Source organism: Tachypleus tridentatus, chromosome 4, assembly GCF_004210375.1.
Source record: "Tachypleus tridentatus isolate NWPU-2018 chromosome 4, ASM421037v1, whole genome shotgun sequence".
Lineage (NCBI taxonomy): Eukaryota > Metazoa > Arthropoda > Merostomata > Xiphosura > Limulidae > Tachypleus > Tachypleus tridentatus.
The window spans coordinates 27,492,736-27,508,994 of record NC_134828.1 but is presented as its reverse complement, the minus strand read 5'-3'; the positions used below and the strand labels follow the sequence as shown (position 1 = coordinate 27,508,994).

The following is a 16,259-nucleotide window of genomic DNA, read 5'->3' as shown; positions in this document are numbered from 1 at the left end:
GACCTTTAATGTCCATAGAATGAGAAGAGAAGGAAATTTGTTTAAACGAAATGTGAAACATGAAACATGAGGAAATATGTTCAAATAGAGGTAAAGTGAGGGAATGAAAGACCCCATTAATGTCCAGACTAGGTGATTTAGGGGGAGAGACAAATCCTAAAGAAACACATTAATACAGTAAGGATAGGGGAAACAAAAACTCAATAGTATTGAGAAACAATGATAGGTATGTGTTAAGACAGCCTAATAACCCAAGACCAAAGACAGCAAAGACCCCTGCTTCAAAAGCCACATGAAAAACACAGTCATGCAAACCACAACAGGTCAGTCAGCAGGAACACCCCAAGTAGAGGACCAACTGTGAAACACCTTCCAGTTGTACCGATATACCTCCACTGAAAAAAGTTACTCAATGGGCAAAACCTGTTCTCCTTTACTAGGACTGGATAAATACTCCACACCTTGAAGATGAAAGATATGAATAACAGGATGTAGAACTGGTGACCAAGGTTGACAAAGAAGGGAGAACAACAAAGAAAGGGGTACTGGAAAGAAAAGTTAGTTGGTGTAATCACAGAAACCATGGTTAAGATGGCCAATAAGGGAGCAATTCAAATGACTCAACACAAAGTAGTATGGATAAGAAAAATCACCTGATGAAGTAGTCAGATACAAGTATAAACAAATTTGTGGGATCAATTCTGGTTGAAGGCTTCAACAGCCAGAGCCCAAGGATAAGGTACAAGGGTAATTTATGATTGAAGACTGTGGAAAATGCACCTATGTGTTGAAAACCTCACATATTGCAGCACTACCAGAACATGAAGGAATCTAAAGACTACTACATTGAATAAATTTTGTCAGAGCAGGAAAGATGATCCACTACGAGATTCAAAGCACCCAAAGACTGACATGAAATGAGATTAATGGAGTGCATGTGGGCCCAATAAAGGAGATCCAATAAACAAAAACACAGAGATCTTAACTGGATGCCCCCTTGGTGATCGATATGTGCTACCACTGTACAATGGTTGGAATGAATCATCATGAGACAATGTCTGGTGAGAGAAAGGAAATGATTCAAAATCCAACAGACTGTGAGAAACACAAGGGCATTGTTCATGTAGAGAACAATGACCCAAAGTCTTTTGGAGGTTAATCCCACTCCAGCTCTGAAGGGATGAATCTGTGAACAAATGTAAATCTGGAAGAGGAGGAGGGAGTGGGACACTCACTAACATGTGGTTCTTGTCCAAGCACCAAAACAGATTGTCAAACAAGGTATAAGGAAAGGTAATGGGAGCTACCAAGGGATTCTGAGCAAGGTTCCACCAATCATGAAGATCCCACTGAAAAGATCATATACGTGCACAACCAAGGAGGATGAGTGATGAGCAAAGGAGCCTACAAATATGGCTAGCTAACTCCAATTTATAATAAGCAAGAAGCTAGTTGTCCATATAATGATGGAATTGTAGCCCTAGAGCATGAAGATGATGAGCAAACACTCTGACCACCAAACAGAAGACATAAGGAATGGAAGCAAGCTCAAAGAGTAGGGCACAAAATTGGTAAACCACCCTGTAATTGATAAACTGAAGATATTGACAAAACTGTGATGAGATAGATATGTGTGAATAAGCACTGGTGATGTCCATCTTAGTCATCCACAAGCTCAAAGAAAATATCCACCATGGAGTGAGAAATGACTCCATGGTAAAATGGTGCAGTTCAATGAATTATAAAAGTGAGACAAATAAATTAAAGGCTTCCAGTCTCTGATTTTGTTGCAAGCAACAAAGAGTCAAGTATGGTGAACAGGTTTGATGGACTACTGAGATAGCAGGTCCTGAACTGCTTCTGACAGATACTAACCAATCATCAGATTTTGAGGCACAGGGAATGAAACAGGTATATGAGACATAAGAAGTGGGTAAAGAAATGGGATCATGAATCCTTTTGATAAAACTTGAAGAAGTCAATAATTCTTGATGAAAGGGCAAAACTGATAAGAAAATCTGCAAGTTAAACTCCCACCAGATTAGAAACCACCAGGTAGTCACCAATATTTTTGGTGACATGACATACCTTGTCAAAGAAAATGTTAAAGAAATGAGGCACCTTGAGAAGGAGAGACAGTTAAGTATTAGGAAGGGAAAAATGGAAAATTATATCAGGTGCCATACTGGGCTCTGGCTGAGACAAAGGGGAAACAAGATTGGAAAGGGTAGCCTGTTACTGTATGAATGCAATTCATGATCCCAAAGGCTCAGGAATTATGTCAACCTTGTAACACCATAAAAATAAGCCCATATATCAATCCTGGAGATGTGTGACAAATGGATAGGACTTAAGGATGCATCACAACCTAAAAAGTCCCAACAACAGAGAAACCACATACATAAAGCCAGAGCCAAAGATGATAAACAAGCCAATGTGGAAGAAAAATGGGAGTGGATGTCAGAAAAAAACCTTAAGAATCCCAGTGGAGTGCTTCAGAGAAGAGATGGATGGTAGAGAGATACCATAAAAAAAATTGTGAGGTAAAGGCAGAAAAATTAGGCATGCATTAGACTTTCAGCAAATTTAAGGACCACCCCAAACAGGTAAAACAGAACCTATATATAACCTGTTTATAAGTTCTGAACTGGGGAAGTGCAGAGTCAAAGTCCTTGATGATGAATGGGGTCCAGCATCTTTAAGGCTGAGGTTCTGGCAGAGCCACAGACCAGTGATCCATAGTTGAGTTTCGATCGAATAAGAGCACGATATATCTTTAGCATAGAACATCAACCCGCTTCCCCATGTGGTGGAAGAGAGGACACAGAGGATGTTCAGTGCTCTTGTACATTTGACCCATAGCTGCTTGATGTGTTGTATAAAGATCAGCTTACAATCAAAGACAACCTCCACAAACTTTGTCTTAGGGACCACAGGCAGCACAACTTCACCAATACAGAGTTCACGATCAAGGTGAATATCCCACTGGTGGCAAAAGTGCATGCAAACAGTTTTGGAGAGAGAGAAGTTAAAGCTGTTTGCTGTGGTCCACTTCAGTAAACAACTGAGAGCAGTCTGTAGCTGCTGCTCAATACACCTCACATTCGACAACTGACACGAGATGTAAAAGTCATTGACATAGAACCCGTTTGCAACAGTAAGAGGGAGTTGTTCAGTTATGGCATTAATCTTTATACTGAAAAGTGTGACACTCAGAACACATCCCTGAGGGACTCCAAGTTCCTGTAGAAAAGAATGGGAAAGTTTCAAACCCATACAAAATTGGAATCTCCTGTCCATTAAAAAATGTTCAATAAAAATGGGCAAATGGCCACGTAACCCATATATATGGAGGTCTCGCCAAATGCCATACCTCCATGTTGTATCATGAGCCTTCTCAATGTCAAAAAATATTGATACAAGATGGGTTTTTTTTGAGAGGGGCTTCCCTGATTGCCATTTCAAGTTGAATCAGGTGGTCCATGGTGGAGCACTGTTGTCAGATAGATGGCACAGCATTTCATAGTGTACATCATCATGTCCAACTGATGTACTGCCAGACCAATGAAGGACTAGTTTGAGTTCCACCAGTGTAAATGGACAATTACAGTCATAGAGACAACCAGCTTGAAAGGAAAGAGGTGACCACTCTGCCCGAGCCTTGATGGCTAAGAAGGTGGAGGAAGAAGCAGAAGTGCTAGATACCCAGCAAAAACTTTCACCTAGAGTATCAGCAATGCTCCAGGTATCAGCTACTTCCTGGTCATCAGAGAGCAAGATCAAGAGGGGGACAGAATTATATCGCCCACTGACCTTTCAAATCTTGTCTCATATGACTTTGGAAATGGTGGTAGAAGATATGCTTGTTGTGAATTTAATCTAAGATTAATTCTGGCTTTGACATCTTACCCACCAAGTATGTGCATGGGCCTGCTGGAAAGAGATGCAGTGCAAGAGTATGGAATACCTATGAAAATTATCCCAGGCCCTTTTTGAGCCTTCTGTGCCATGTTGCAGGCAGGATTCCACCACGGATGAGGATACTGTGGAAAATGTGTCAAGGTTTTAGGAATACATGGAGCAGCTGCTTGTATAATACATTCAGTTACAACTGCCACACAGTCATCTATTGATGGCTTACAAACAATGGCAGGATAAAGTTCTGCGAGAGCAGTGAAAGAGGGTCAGTTTGCTTGATCCAGCTTCCACCAGGGCACACAGGTCAAGTGGCATCAACCACGGCCAATCTCTCTCAAAAATTATAGGGAAATGATCACTGCCTCATGGATTATTGTCAACCCTCTATGGAAAATGGGAGAATAATGAAGGGGAGCAAATTGAGAGATCAATAGCAGTAAAGGACTAACTAGGTGCATGAAAATAGATAGAAGAACCAGTATTGAAAATAGAAAGGTTGTGATCAGAGAGCATATGCTCTATGGAGCAACCCCTCCTATCAATATCAGCACTTCCCTAGAGTGGATTATGTCCATTAAAGTCCCCAAAATTAAAAAGGGAGACAGCAACTATTCAATGAGAGCATCAAGGTCTGACTGATCAAAGGTCTCTCCAGGGGACAGGTAGAGAGAAAAACAGTGATGGTATGACCCAAGGAAACACGGATGGCTATAGGATCCAAGAGTGTGTCAAGTGGCAAAGACAGGGTAGGCACATGCTGATCAACCAACAGTGCCACCCCTCCATGCAGTCGTCCATCACACAACCTGTCATTTCTGTACAAATAAAACTGCCAAAAAGTGACTGTATTGGCAGGACTCAGAAATATTTCCTGTAAGGAAAGACATATAGGATGGTAGGAAGCAATCAGTGTTTCGATGTTATCCAGATTAGAAAATAAATCTCGACAGTTCCATTTTTATGGCCATTTTATTTATGTGCAGGTGAATTGGGTGGAGAACCCTTCTGTTTAGGACCACGTCTTTTTTCTTCACTGTCTTTATCGAGGGAAATCTATTGACCTCTATGGATCCTGCCCTGGGTCTATTGGGCAGATCTTTGCTGTCAGAAGAGGACTGCAGCAACTGAGGATGTGAACAAATGATAGTTTTGCATCTTGGGGTGGGAGAAGAAGATGTGCCCAGAACCAAAGGAAATGGATCTTGGGATTTGTTGGAATGTATGTTTGGGACAGAGATGGGTGTTGAAGTTTATTCATCAACTTTTTTTAACCATGAAGGTCTAAAGACTTTTCATTTGGTTTGAGAACAATTCTTTTGGAGGCACAGCGAGATCCGTCTGTACTCACACTGTAGTACTGGAAAAAGTGCAGCAGCATATGTCCCACATGAGGTGGTGGACAGCAACTTTCAAGCCTCAGGGTAAGTGATGTTATGAATCATTTTCAAATGCTGCATCTCTTCTCCTTCCAACCATATAGGGCAAGAACAAAAGTAGGATGGGTGAGAGCCATTACAATTGATGCAATGTGGGTCCGTTACTCACTCATAGGCGTCGTGGTCCTTGTCACCTCAACAAGCACATGTGAAAGAACTACTGCATGATGTCTTCCAGTGACCGAACCGCTGACACTGGAAACATCTGAGAAAATTTGGTATTATGACCGTACCCTGCAATTAAGATAACCTGCCTTGATGGTGGTAGGTGGACATTGTGATGTAAATGTCAAAATGAGGACACTGGTCGGTATCATAATTCAATCTTTGTAAGTAGAGATATGCTTCACTGCAGAAAATCCCTGGGTGGAGAAATCAGCGAGAATTTCTGACTTGGGGATGTTCTTCAAATCCCTCTCTATAATAACTCCTCACAATGAATTCAAAGTAGCATGAGGTGTAACCTCAATAGGTATATCTCCAATTGTCTTTGAATGCAAGAGGAATTCACTATGTTGAGATATGGCTGTTTCCACCAATATGTCACAAGATTGAAGCTTCTTTACTGACTTTGGAGAGTCAGCAAGTCCCTCTAGTTCATTCTAAATGCAAAAGGAAGACATTTGCCCTAAAGGTTTGTCTGAAAGAGAATGTAGTATAATAAAATGAGGTACAACAGGTGTTACAGATGCTGAAGATTGCTGCTCAAAATCTTCAAGATGTGGTCATTCACCTACGGACTGTTTTTGCACTATTTTATTTAACTTTTTATTTGGAGGATCCATAATAAAAACAAGGAATATTTCAGTGCCCACTGCCCCCATCCACCATGGAGCCCTACAAGGGGATGCACTATACAGTGTGAAACAAGGACGCTGCAGCAATGCCAGGGTTTCGTGAGCACTACACCCAAACACAAGCATCAGATACAATGTCCATAACACCTGTTGAGAACATGCAACACTGGAACTTTTGGTTGACCCTAGTCCAAGTGTACCAGCCGATTGATCCAAGGGGGGCCACCCCAAGGCTACAGGAATTCAAGACCAAAGTGGTGTGCTACAGTTGAACCCACCAACCACCAGAATCTCCCCCCCCTTCACAGGTCACCATGCACGGCAAACACATGGGTGGATATTTAGATCCCAGAGGAGGTAAACTGAAAGAACAGAACTTCCCTGGGAAATCCCCTCAGAAATCCACATTGAGGGAATTTAATTTCAGATAGAATTGTATATTTCATGTAAAGATAGCTTAGATATTATGGTGTTTTAAATTATAAGTAAAAAAATAAATTATTTTTGTTTACTCTTGACTTAAAGCAGAATAAAGATTGGATCCTTGAAAAGGCTTGTGATTATATCCAAGAATTGAAAAGTTCCAATATTGGATTACCTGATATATTAAAAGAGAATGAGCAGCTATATTTTAATGTACAGTTACCGAAACAAAAATGTTAAGATTTGAAAAAATGAAAATCAAATGTTCCAAGCACATCTGCAACAACAAGAGATTACTGCACTGAGAACAAATTCTTCTTAGCTGATATTACAGAGTTTATGTATTAATATTCAGGTAATTGTTTTCCTACTGTTGTTGTTTTTAAACTACATAAAAACCCAATCATTATTTAACTCATTTCATGCCTAACTGTTGTTAAGTTAAACTAAAACAGCAGTATATTTCATTCTGTTGTCATATCTGTAGGTTTATTAATTAAACCTCATTGACAATCTTTGTCCTTTGGTTTAAAGAATGAGAAAAATAATTAAAAGATGGCCATTGATAATACGTATGACCCAGCATGGTTAAGGCACTCGACTCATGATCTGAGGGTCGCAGGTTCGGAATCCCCGTCACACCAAACATGCTCACCCTTTGTAGGGGTGTTATACTGGGACAGTCAATCCCAATATTTGTTGGTAAAAGAGCAGCCAAAGAGTTGGCAGTATGTGGTGATGACTAGCTGCATTCCCTCTCGTCTTACACTGCTAAATTAGAGACGGCTAGTGCAGATAGCCCTTAAGTAGCCTTGCTTGAAATTCAAAACAAATGAAACCAATTTATGTATACACATCCTAGGTTACAATATACATTATACAGTACTTCTCCAATGATAACCATCCCTCATGTGATGTCATTTTAGTGCCTATTGACTGACAACAAAGTACTGTAACCCGTCCAGGTGGCCTTCAGTCCCCTTCTGAACAAATTACTCATTAACCTGTAAAACCTCAACTGAAGAAGTAAGTATAGCATAAATTATTATTTTATCAGAAAAAAAAAATTTAAATAACATTATACACTATAACTCATGACTACATTTTTGTTTCTCAAGCTGTACAGAATGCAAAAAGTTTACTTGTTTAAGGTTTTTACTCCAGCAACATTGAAGTTTTTTAACCACATAAATAAAGTGGCACTAGTATTAGTTTGCTTAGTTTATTAACTTGTTTAAAACACATATCAGTAGGCAAAAATATATTAGATTGAAACTGTTGGTAAAAGAGTAGCCCAAGAGTTGGCAATGTGTGGTGATGACTAGCTGCATTACCTCCCATTTGTGTTACTCTATAGTTAGGAGATAACATTATTATTATTGCCTAAAGTAAAGATGGAGTTTATAAATATTTTAAAAGAATTTGTAAAACAGAAATTATTTCTACAAACTTTACACTGTGTGATTATGTAGTAAGTAACTGTGAAGAGTTATCAAAAAAAAATTGCATGTTTGTTGTTTTAAACAGAATAGCAGAAACAGTGAAAAGACACTTTTGGTTTATACTTTGGTAAGATTATTTCTGAACCATTATAAGCTTAAAGGTGCAAATTAAGTATACAAGTAGGTAAAGAAAGATATTAACTTTATTGTATGTTTTTTTTTTCCTAATGACACCAGTCTTGTTAATCCTTTATTAATTACTTGCAATCCATTAATTTTGATTTTTCAGTATGTATATAAAAACTGAAAACATACCAACAATACCTTACATATGAAGAAGTGAAATCTAGTTGTAGAAAAATAGAACTTGTGTTAATACTTGTGTAACAGATTTAATTAAAAGTCATAAAACAGAGTTACATCATTATGCCCACAGAATGTGAAATTATACATTTTATTCCAGGAATAATGTTTTCTTTCATATTATGTTTTTTGTTCAGATTGTAGCATGATTTATTTTGAAAGTTTCTTAAATGAGGTAAACATATTATTAGTTTTAGTTGCAACATATTAACTTGTGGTTGCTAGCAGATATAGAACAGTGTTGGTTGCATGTATAGCTTCACTGGTGAATCTTCCTACAAACTATTACAATGAAACAATCTTCATTAGTTCTTTAATTCACTTAGTTTTGTTGTAGTTTCATGTTCTTACAATCCATGAACTCTCTAACTGTGAATGTGAATTTTATACATGCAGTCCATAGAATGTTTCATATCAACGATTAGGTTTAATCAAGAAAATATATTTTTTTACACTAAGTAAAGCAAGAGTATATATACTTGTATTTTAAGTACATTCTGATTCAGACATCAGTTGTGTTTACAATTAACCCATGTGTTATGTGTATACACACATTTATCTACACACCATACATGCATGTGCACAGAATTTTAAATTTTGCTTTTGATGCAAAAATACAAAATGTATAATAAATGTCTGTAGTTTGTGAAAACATATTGTTAAAATTGAGGAATTCTTGTTTGTGGCCAAAATATACATTAGAACATAAAAGTGAAAAATGAGACAGTCATTTGGCATCTTGAGGGTCCCCCTCTTCACTTGTGATAACAGTCAAGAATGACACCAATAACAAATCAAAGGTAACTTGCAGCCCTAAACATCCATGTGTATGTATGTATGTATGTATATATATACATATATATATACCAAATCAAAGGTCAAAATAATTTAAACTAACCCCACAGGCAAACTATTCCACTAGCAAGGATGCGAGAGTTAGAGGTCTGAGAGTGAGACAGCATCTCCTGTCTTGACAGTCAGGGGTGCTATGGATTCATGGGTCCATTCATATACAAGTACTTTTACTTTTATTGCACCCCACAACAAAACTTTTTCTACTTTTGATGTCTAACAGCTTACATCTCTAACTGGAAACAAGTTTTTGTGTTCATAATACTTTTACTCCATTATACAGAAATCACCCATCGAAAGACTGCTCGAACTCATAAAAATTTTAAACATCTAAATCATATCTTCTCTGATTCTCTACAGTCTTTCTTACATGTAGCAAGACTAGTACCTCAACTTTTCAGTCTTTCCAATGTATAAAAATACTAGTAGTCAAGCTCTACAGCCTTTTCAACATGTAACAAGACCAATAGACCAACTCACTCTACAGTCTTTCCAACATGCAGCATGACAAGTAACTCAGTTCTTCAGCCTTTCCAATATGTAGAAAGACTAGTAACCCCCTTCTAGTATTGCAGCACAGCACCAAAGCTTCCCTCACCCAAAAAAAAATCTCTCTCACCCTAAGTTCATAACTTTATATTTTATACTAAAACTCTTCTTTTACATTACAGGTAAAATGTTAGAAAAAATATAACAACTTGAAATAAAGAAACAGAAACACTCAAACTTTTATCAATATCAACACTGCTACATGTTTTACATTGAAACATACTGTTGCACATAATGCACTCCAATTGAAAGGAATAGCATTTCTGATGACCAAGTTATACAAACAAGTTGGCAGAAAACTACAAGTGGCTCTCTACACAGCATAGATAGTTTAGCTGTTTTTTTAACATGCAATATGAAACAATCTTGAATAACACATAAAATCAAATCAATAACTGCCAAACAGTATGAAACATAAATCACTAAAATCAGTCACGAAAGTACTTGTCCTTTTATTTCTGCAATGACTTTTGAAACACTACACTACACAACATCTAAACTTCCACGACATTTCACTCTCTGTCAGAAACAAAATAAATAAGGAAATGTGTATATGGTGATGTTTATATCACTCATTTTAAATTAAATATTCATGTTTTAAAGACGAAGAAGGTGCTAAAAAAAAAAAAAGTATCTTGCAATGATCAATTATTACACTAAAGACCACCAGGTTACAATTTAGGTTTATAAAACGTTTCTAAACATTACATGGCTTATGACAAATTAGCATGTTATACTTTAGGTCTATAAAATGTTTCTAGATATGACATAGCTTAAGACAAACCACCAGGTTACACTTTAGGTCTACAAAATGTTTCTAGATATGACATGGCTTACTGAATAGTGAAACTCACTGTCACACCATAACAGCTCCAATAAAAAGGGGAGCATGTTCAATGACAGAGATCCAAAACCATGACTCCAAAATTACTAATAGAGCAACCATAACAAACACAGTGATATTGGTTGTTGTTATTTTTCAGTTTTTTTGTGTATTTCATTTTGTTCTGCAATATGTTCTAAACATAAATTATAAGAATAAATGAGAAGAAAAACAAGAATTTGATTTATCACAGCCTTACAAGGTTACACTTTAGGTACGCAAGATGTTTCTAGACATAATGTGGCTTACGACGAACCATCAGGTTACACTTCAGGTCTATAAAACATTTCTTAATACGAACTTCACCATTTGCATGATGTGGTTTTGTTTGGAGAGAAGATAAAAAGCTTCTTCCAAAAAGGGTGAGCAGTAGCAGCTACACGTAAAATATATTCTACCACTGGCTCGTCAACAGTTTGACAAATCAATGTTAATAGCATGTCAAGTTATAAAATGAGTGCAGTCATATAACAGGGAGATAATACCCACCACAAACCAAGTTATAACTAACAGTTAAGACTACCTGGTAATCCACTGTTAGTTATTATTATAATATTAATACTAATTGTTATTGTAATATTAATACTACTACTAACTGTTATTGTAATATTAATACTAATTGTTATTGCAATATTAATACAACTACTAATTGTTGTTATGTTAATAACTTATTATACTAAAATTATAATCAATGTAATAGCAGCTTACAAATTAGCATGTGCTGATATCTTAAACTTGTAGAGCTGGGATCTTCTTATAACTTGGTGTTTTTTCACATCAACAATGATATTGTTGAAGATAAAATATAAAAGAAACATCACATCACCAGAAAAGCACAAATGTTTCTGTCCACCAATTTGATAATTTTATTGATACAGTATCTTTATGTGATAATTTTCCTCAAATTTTCAAATTTTAAGCAACTTTTATCATTTGGAAATAGGGCCAATTTTGACTTAGAAAATGTTTGGATACTGCCCTATAACAACTTCTAATACTAAAATGAAAAAGTCTATTTACCTACCTCAATATAAGCCTGAATACTTGAAATTTATGATTCAATAAGTTTATTTAGCTTGTGTCATATACAGCATATTCCTTTAGAATGTCTCAAACTTATATGCAAAATAACTGCTTGTTTGTTTTTTTAATTTTGCACAAGCTACACGAAGGCCATCTGCACTAGCCATCCATAATTTAGCAGTGTAAGACTAGAGGGAAGGGAACTAAACACCACCACCCACTGCAAACTCTTGGGCTACTCTTTTACCAATGAATAGTGGGATTGACCATAACATTATAACACCCCCAGGGCTTAAAGAGTAAGAATGCTTGGTGTGATGGGGATTCATACCTACAACCCTCAGATTATGAGTCAAGCACCTAAACCATTTGGCCATGCCAGGCCAATAACTGCTTAAATAAAGAATTTATTTCACCAATCATTGCTACTTTGAAATAATACACTTGGCAATAAATTGTTTCTTCTCTTGCAATGACTATAAATTTTACATTGCATTGTAAGATCTTATGTGTAATTAATTTAAAACTACCATTACATATCATTCACCAATATTAGAAAAAACACCATACATTTGTTCAGTATGCAAGAGTGTCAAACAGAAAAGGTAAACTAATATGTTTAGTTAAACCAAGAAGTAGGAACATCACAGTTACTTTAGACTTATAAAATTATGTTCAAATAATATAATAGTCTGTAAAACTAATTAAAATTAACCAAGATACAGACTAGATACTCACTGTTGTTCCAACTCGTTCAGACAAGCTTATTTCTGTGGCAGGGACTAGGTCAAAGGCTTTCACACTCATTTTGCATAGATCAAATACCTAACATAAAACACGTGTATTTGTTCGCATTTAATTACTATAAAGCCTGTATTTATACTTTCAACTTTAAACACCTCTTAACAATACGACTATTAATGTCTGCAACATTCAAGTCAAAACATATGCTATGAAGCAATATAGTTAATAATTATGAAAAAGATATAATTTTAACAGCAAGTATTATCTCTCTAATTTTAACTAAACTGAAGTAGGTTATTAAAATCCAAACTTAGATTACGGATGTAGGATTCACTTTGGTACTTCAGTTGTTTACTTCGTACATTTCTCGTGTGAAAATATTATAAGCCTTTTTCTGCTGTTTAATCATGTTCCAAACCAAGTCTTTCGAAGTGTCTGACACTGGTTCAGTGTTGATATAATAAGCCTAACATCACAATTCTTGAAAAGACTTGAAACTCGAAAAGCTCAATTTCTTATATATGCTCCAGGTTACGTTACAAAACTATTGCGCTACAATACCGCTAATACTTTAACAACGTATAATCTCTTCTGTTTATACTCTATTTCTGCTTCTTTTCTTAAGTTCTAAATACGAAGCGTAACTCATTAATGTTAATAACCTTCCAGTTGTTGCACGACGGTTCTACAAAAACTTCAAGTTGGAATACACTTTCCTATCAAATCGCTTTTATAATATTTAAGAAATAGAATATAAAGTTTGATTATAATTGAAAACCAGAATACTCATATCTGGATTTGTCCACAGACATAAAAACACATATAAATGGTTACTTCAATTAACTAAGAATTAATATCCCTTTACTTTAATTACTATTTCACTTTAATCGAAACACCCACTGCTCACTGCAAACAGTAGGCGCTACCTACAAACTGAAGAGTTTGTAAAATAAAATAAAAGAAAGAAACTTTTTGAAGTTAGTATTATCCGATTTTTAAAATACTTTTATACCTATCCCATAAAAAGAATAGTCAATATGTGGCCTAGGATTGTAACTAAAGTTTATTTAAATTAAAGAAGGTTTATGGAAAAACAAGTCAGTATATAATTTTAACTTTTACTTTTGATGATAGTCTATACCATGATAAAAAATTTTTCGATAGTAATCTATTCTTTAATATCATTCACGTTTGAATTTATTCATCATTTGTGTTTAAATAGTTAAATATACCAGTTGTAAAGTAATAAGGTTTTAAATGACGAAACTTTTTAGACTCAAAGTGAGCAGTTTTCCTGTTTTGCATATCGTTAATTTGTTAGGTTGTAATTTCTATTTTATTTTTAATTATGGTTTTGTTCCTTACCTATGTAATTTTTCTTCCATCTTTTACCCCTACAGTGGCTTAGTGGTAAGCCTGAAGGCATATAATACTGAAAAAACGAGGGCTATCTGCGCTAGCCGTCCCTAATTTAGCAGTGTAAAGCTAGAGGGAAGGCAGCTAGTCATCATCACCCACCGCCAACTCTTGGGCTACTCTTTTACCAACGAACAGTGGGAATGACCATAACATTATAACGCCCCCACGGCTGAAATAGTTGGCATGTTTGGTGGGACGAGAATTCGAACCCGCGACCCTCCGATTACGAGTCGAACGCCTTAACCCACCTGGTCATGGCGGGCCACGAATTTTCATACCAGTGATTAAGAAAAAAGATAACCATTGTGTATTTTTATGTATAACAAAAATTAAACAAACAAGAATTATATCGTTTAGTTCAGCCATATTTTAGTTGCTTTAAAAACGCTCGCTCACTTGATTCCTAGTGTGCATTAAATATCATGTACACACACGTAAACATATATATACTTAACTTATTTTAAAGCATGTGTGTTACGTCACGTCACGCTGATTTCTCGAAATAGGAGGAGGCATAACAGCCAAAATGCATTTAAACAGACAAAAAGCTCGATTACTCTCTGTTCATTAGGATTTTCGTGACGGGGATACAATGTGTATATAAGAAGGATGACATGACACAATATAAACGTAGTGATTTTTGAAATCACCTAGTCTTGCGACAAGTGCATAAAATTTATCATGAAAGCAAAAAATATCGATTCAGTTCTAAACTTATATGTCATTTCTGAATAAAACTATAATCTATTATATTACAAACGTTTTTTTAATAAAAAGAAAACCTCTTTAATCAGCGGATACTCTAAATTAAGAAATCAACAAATATTTTTATATACATTTCATTTTATACTTTCGGTACATAGACTATTAACAATATTAATGTACACTTTTGTTGTTCAGCAACAAGACATAAAAGCCATTACTGGAGCGTGATATAACCCAGAAGCACTGGCTTTTATATATATTTACTTCACATTAACCTTTACCCCTCAGAGTCAATGGGACACAACTAACGACTTTGTAACCAGCTCTCTCCACCTTTCCCCTTTTTCCACCACTTTCTGATAAACTCCAGGACTGTCCATTCCTTAAAGCTGTATTCCTCTCTCTTTTTCTTTTCATGGTGCGATGCAAGGTGGCTTTTACTAAGTTAGATGATCGTGAGACATGACCCGACCATACGAGTTTGTGTTTTTTGATAGTGGTCAAAAGATTTTCGTATGATTCAATAAACTGTTGGATCTTGTTGTTGGCCTCTTCGTTGGTAACACGATCCTTATATGAGATGCGCAAGACTTTTTTTTTAGCATCTCTCATCTGTGACCTGTATTCTTCTTTTTACAGATGCTGAAAGGGACCATGTTTCACAAGCATACAGAAATATGGATATGATAAGGGAGTGTAACAGCCTAATTTTAAAATTAAGAGTGATGTTGACATTAGTCCATATTGGTTTCAACCTTGCCAGCTTTGTTGTTGTCTGCACAATACTGGAAATTATCCCAGGTTTGAAACCCTCATCTATGACAATTCATCTCTGGTATTTGAAAGATTTTACTGTTTTAAATCTTTGTTCGTGTACATTGATTTCAATGTTGATGCCGTTGATATGTTGGTCATCAGTTTAGTGTTAACGGTACTGATTTCCATGTAGATGTTTTGTCGAACCATTTCATCAATTTAGGTAATTCTTGCTTTTTTCCTGCTAAGCCATCAATGTAAGAGCATCAGTAGCATAATTATCACCTCCGCCCTAGGTTATAATCATGTGATGTGTCTTAGGCAGTTGCAACCTGGTGGCGCCCATCTCCTCTTCAGGTTGATCTTAAATTTGTTTGATTCGCAAATTAATTTACCAACGTCTGACTACTTCAACTGCACTTTTCTGTTATTTGTTTTTCAAGCTTGAATATCACAAAAATTCATATATTTCAGTTAGTTATGAAATGTGAAGTTAGGGTATACTATGGGACAGAAAGTACTACTTGATTGATCATTTGTGACGGGCTATACCCTAGTCGTGTATATATATATACATATATAATTCGATAACAACAAGGGATCTGTTACCCCACTCTAACCAAGCTTTCCCATTCACTAAACTTTAAAATAAAAATAAAACCCTCAGAACAGCCACATTATTCAAATATTTATCAAATTTCTTCTTTAACTATCTTAAATTAACTGAATCTGCCACATCTAAAATTAACCCATTCCAAAGGCCAATCATCGTCTTAGGAAAATAAAGCTGTTTTTGCTGAATATGACTCCTATCTTGCCGAGTTTTATATTTGTGTGCCTAGTCTTGCCATTCCCACCATTAAATACGAAAAAAGACGATGCAGCAACACTATCAATTCCCTTAACCAACAAAGGATTCCCCTAGCGGCAACATATACGTATCAGGTTC

At 36.0% G+C, this 16,259-nt stretch overlaps 1 protein-coding gene across 3 annotated transcripts in view; it reads right to left on the bottom strand.

Moving 5' to 3' along the window:
* The window catches only part of LOC143248738 (transforming growth factor-beta receptor-associated protein 1-like), a 65,534-nt gene extending 52,191 nt beyond the window's left edge, over positions 1-13,343 (bottom strand). The window contains exons 1-2 of one of the 3 annotated variants that reach the window (XM_076497413.1): positions 12,750-13,343; positions 12,425-12,511 (exon numbers count right to left, since the gene is read on the bottom strand). In XM_076497413.1, the coding sequence (XP_076353528.1) occupies positions 12,425-12,493 (69 nt within the window). In that variant the 5' untranslated portion in view covers positions 12,494-12,511; positions 12,750-13,343. The remainder of the gene's footprint in view (positions 1-12,424; positions 12,512-12,749) is intronic. The other 2 variants (XM_076497411.1, XM_076497414.1) reach the window with 2 other exon arrangements.
* Between the last annotated feature and the right edge of the window lie 2,916 nt (positions 13,344-16,259).